General features: G+C 41.2%; 1 protein-coding gene across 1 annotated transcript in view; it reads right to left on the bottom strand.

Annotated features, from left to right (window-relative positions):
* lgr4 (leucine-rich repeat containing G protein-coupled receptor 4) overlaps positions 1 to 4,227 on the bottom strand; it is a gene marked incomplete at its 5' end in the record, with an annotated part of 163,941 nt that extends 159,714 nt beyond the window's left edge. The window contains 6 exon segments of the mRNA XM_037692631.1: positions 2,246 to 2,317; positions 2,393 to 2,461; positions 2,535 to 2,606; positions 2,764 to 2,835; positions 3,086 to 3,154; positions 4,156 to 4,227. Coding sequence (XP_037548559.1) covers positions 2,246 to 2,317; positions 2,393 to 2,461; positions 2,535 to 2,606; positions 2,764 to 2,835; positions 3,086 to 3,154; positions 4,156 to 4,199 — 398 coding nt within the window.
* Positions 4,228 to 4,542: the final 315 nt, after the last annotated feature.

Below are 4,542 nucleotides of genomic sequence, written 5' to 3'. Positions count from 1 at the left end.
GGTTCAACTGTCCCCCTCTTACAATGCTGTGATTGCTAGTATCACTCAGCCCTCTGTGAACAGTAAACAGCCATCAGGTGCTAATGATCCATTGTTAGGCTGATGGTCCTTCTTGAGCATGTGAGCAGCTGGTTTTGGTTGTCAGCAGCAAACTGGTTGATCCACTCTAAGAAGGTGCTATTTAAGAGACTGAGCTGAATACAGCTCCTCAGACTGAGGAAGTCTCTCGGATGAGAGACGAAACGTTTCTACATTTTTTTGGTTGATTTGCCTTGTTTTGTTTTTTTTTGAATGTCCAGAGGACCAGATTTAACTTTTTTAAAACAATAAAATGTTTTGATAAAGGGACAATTAAGACTAGCTAAGAATTTGAGCTCTGTCCCCCTAAAAACAAGAGTAAAGAACTGCATAAGGCGCATTATACGTCCATGGACAAACTATTCTACAGCAATCTATAGCACTGGCCCAAACACCTTATATAATATTTGACTGTGATCTTGAGCTGGAAGCAGGGGTGATGAAATGTGTATGCAACACTCCGTCTAGTGATGATGCATAAGCATATCAACTTTCATTCAATTATCTTGAGTGGATCAGAAGTTTTGGGCCATACATGATACCTTTTCAACAAATGTTTCTACCTCTCCTGTCATACTGTAGCTCTGTTTTCTCCTGCTCATGTCATGTCTCAGTTTGCTCCTGTCACCCAACCACACCCACTCTGTTCACTCACCACAAACATCATTCATGCTGTTCACCTGTCACCTGCCCTACTTAAACGCCAAGCTCTCACTCTCTGCCAGATTACTGAACTCCTTTGGGGAAATGTCCAGCATTCTTGTCACAGTCTTGCTCTCTTGCCTGGTCTTGATTTCACGCCTGCCTTCTGGATTCCCTGTCTTGCCTTCTCCTCGTCTGATCTGGATTAACCTCTCTGCCCATGGTATCGAACCCTGCCTCCACAACTACGGCCACGTCTCAAGGACTTTGTTTTGGACTTGGAACTGGACCTCTGATTTCCTGTGTATGATAGTGATGGCGAGATGAAGCTTCATGAAGCACCGATGCTTTCCATCAAATAGCTCGACTCATGATCCAACGCGCCATGGTGCTTCATATGCTCTACTGCACCATCAAGTGGACTATAAATGTAAAACTGGTAGATGAATCATAATAATATAACTGGTTTGTGAAGCTTTAAGTTGAATAAGATAAAGAAAATAAGAAATCATGTTTGTGAGGACCTCAAATAGTCTAAATTTGATCTGCAAATGATCTTAATCTGTCTTGATGATGACGACGATGATTGATGATGGATTTTTTTCTGTCTGCCTCTTATATTTCGAATCTCGTGCATACAAACAAGCCAGTTCCTGAATCGGTCACATGGTACGACCCGCTAGCGAGGCCTCAAACGTCACTACATGCGTCATCAATACAAGCCTTGATACACGCTCCACATAAATCCTCCTGGATTAATCAACACACGCTTAGAAGCCTCGACACAGAAGGACACATCACGAGTGTCTGACCCTGTTTCTCTGGACCTCATGTTGGGATTTCCTTTCAAACAATGCACTGCTCTGCTCGGCTTCACAACCGCTCAGTCTTCACTGTCGATGACATCATCCCCTTCAACTAACTGAAGGAGCCCCTCCCGCACCTGTCAGTGGAGGTTACTGACTGTCTGTGTCCTTCTGTTCAGTATCAGTGAAGACCAGATCACTAATCCTCCTTTCTCCTGCCTTTGGACTCAAGCTGCTTATCAATAAAATCTTTGACAATTCTTTTTGGCTGGTGTCAAGTTTGAATCCTAAAAACATATTCTTGTCACGGAGACTGTACCATGATATACTGCCTTCCACTGTCGTATAAAAACAAAAAAATCAAGCTGTTCACACATCTATTGCAGCCTAAAGCAGAAAGTTGAAATGACAGGGATTTTACAAGATTATGTATCTTGATATAAAGTCATTTCTCATTCTCATATTTAGGAAAATTTCAGAATAAGACTGATAGAAAACACTCAGTGACACAAATAAAGATTTCTTTCAAAATCATTTGCACGAAGTTCCAGACTCTATCAATGACTCAGGCTATGCTAACGCATTTATTAAGAGCTGTGAACAAACAGGGACAATGAAAGCTCTCCATCTGAAACTCTTCAACCCTCCAATCAGAGTGAATCATTAACGGCCACCAAGGTACGAGCTCCAAACGTGACAGAAAAGGGAAAGTTTCTTACAGCGTCCGGAGCAACTTCAGCTCCTCACACAGATCGCTGGGTATGGATGATATTTTGGTTCCTGAGAGCGTCCTGGAGATTCAAAACAAATATTACCTTCTGTCACAAACACAAGCAGAAAAAGACACAGAATCGACGTTCACTCACAAACTCTCGAGATTGTTAGTCGATGAAAGGACGGGGAATTCCTCCATCAAACTGGCTCCACGCAACATCCTGGAACAAATGTGATGAGTAAACCTCATGGCTGGTGGGGGTGCAGAAGATGAACCCTAACAGTGGGACTTACAGGGAGTGCAGGTCTGACAGGTTCTGGAAAGCGGAGGCTCCCACGAATGACAAGGGGTTGTCATAAAAATGTCTGCGAGGGCAACAAGAACACAGGAAGTGCAATGGAAAGTAAATTGGAGTGCGAGTATGGCACCAACTTCTGGAGATTTGTTCTGTCAAGTCTCAAACTTGTGTCCTACAAAAGGTATTGAGCATAAAGTTGTACACCCTGAGAGCTGCGGGCTTACATGGTTCGCAGCAGAGGGTTGTTATGAAAGGCCCCTTCAGGTATGGAAGCGATATTATTGCTGTGAAAGCCTCTGCAGGAAGAACGTCAAAGCAATTAGTTTGACAAAACAAAACTATGATTGGTCTGTTGAATCAACTACAAAAGACAGAAACAAGTTAACTTCTGCTAAATTAAAACAACTGCCATGAGTAAAATTACAAAATGAACAACATAAAAATATTTATGTTAATATTAAAACTTCAAACTGAGTATTTATAATGTAACAAAATGCATACATCTCATTTTCCCAGTGAAATGTCTAATTTAACAGTAGAACTCACAGTTCCTTCAGTTTGGGCAAAGCCTGGATTGCTTTAGGAAACTCCATCAGGTTGTTGAAGTTAAGATCTCTAAACAAAAAGGGACACAGGAAGTGAGCGTGGTTGTCTCACATTCTCAAAGAATAAACTGTGTTTCCACTAATTTACCCAGTCAAATGTACCCGTTTGCCAGCTTAGAAGCAAAATGGAGCATAAACCATACGGCCCCATTTTATCTGACTCACTTGAGAGGTGGATCGTGGGAAAAGGAAGAACTCGTCATAATCTGATGGAGAACCAGATTGATTGTAATGCTCCCTAAGTGTTGTTTACTCAATAATACCAACATGTATAATCTGCGTACAGAACTCAGTGTATGAAGTCAGCAGCAATAACCAAGGGATTAACACACAATCATGTTTCTATAAGTAATACAATTCATTTTAAAATAGAAACTAACTGCAATGATATAAATTATTCGAGTCCAGAAAATGAGGCAAAACATTTTAATTTGCTGTGTGACAGTCGGTTTGCCATCTTTTTTTTTTCTGTCAGTGGTAATTATGTTTGAATACAACCATCTTCACAAACAGACAAAACAGCGAAGACTCTAAAGGTCTCGAAACCTAAAATCTGCTGCCTCTAAAGATGAGCAACCAACATCTGGATGTTGTAGGGCTGATGTATTCTGGCCAAAACACACAGTATATTTTCATTAAGAGTTGAATAAATTGTGACTGATTTGCTTTAAGAAACCCAGCCTTGAAAAATTAATGAGGGAAAAAATGATTTTAGACAGAAAAGACAGGTTTGAAAACTGAACTAGCAGGACGTCCCTATGGTTGTGACTCAAAGATTCTTCATGGCTGTGCAGCCATAGGAACAGAGCAGTGGAAGGGCAGCTTTGATAACCATCATGTACTTTGCTCTATTTATCTTAGAGCAATTAAAGGAGGAAGTGGACACAATGATGTCTGGAGGACTGGAGCGGAGCAGGGTGGAGGAGCTGTCTGACATACAAACAAGAAGTCAAACTGACTCAGACTGAGGTTTGCAGCTACACACAAATGACTGAATGACTGAGGACTTACAGCGTCTCCAGGTTCACCAGTCCAGCAAAACAGTTGTCTCCCATCTCCTTTATTCTGTTGTTGTGAAGATGCCTTAAAGAAGCAGGTAAATCTGTGAGATTTTCAAACTTGACCAGACAGTTTTCATCATGAGCTTCAAACCAACATTTGATCCTGCAGAAGTTTGTCCATGAATAGTTTGAATGCAGAGCTTGTCTCATGAATTAGTCGTCTGCACAGGAAGCAGCAGGACAGCTGACTAATAATTTGGGTCTTTTTTCCTGTTTATTCTGACATGTTTATGCTAACCGTGCACAAGTACCATTCAATGTCCACGGGTGCAAATTTACAACAGCAACAAGTTTGGAAAAATTACTTCAACTCAGCTTCTGATAGGAAGATTTCAGC

The sequence above is a fragment of the Nematolebias whitei genome, chromosome 2, assembly GCF_014905685.2.
Source record: "Nematolebias whitei isolate Nwh7 chromosome 2, NemWhi1, whole genome shotgun sequence".
Taxonomy (NCBI): domain Eukaryota; kingdom Metazoa; phylum Chordata; class Actinopteri; order Cyprinodontiformes; family Rivulidae; genus Nematolebias; species Nematolebias whitei.
This window is presented reverse-complemented; position numbering and strand designations above follow the sequence as displayed.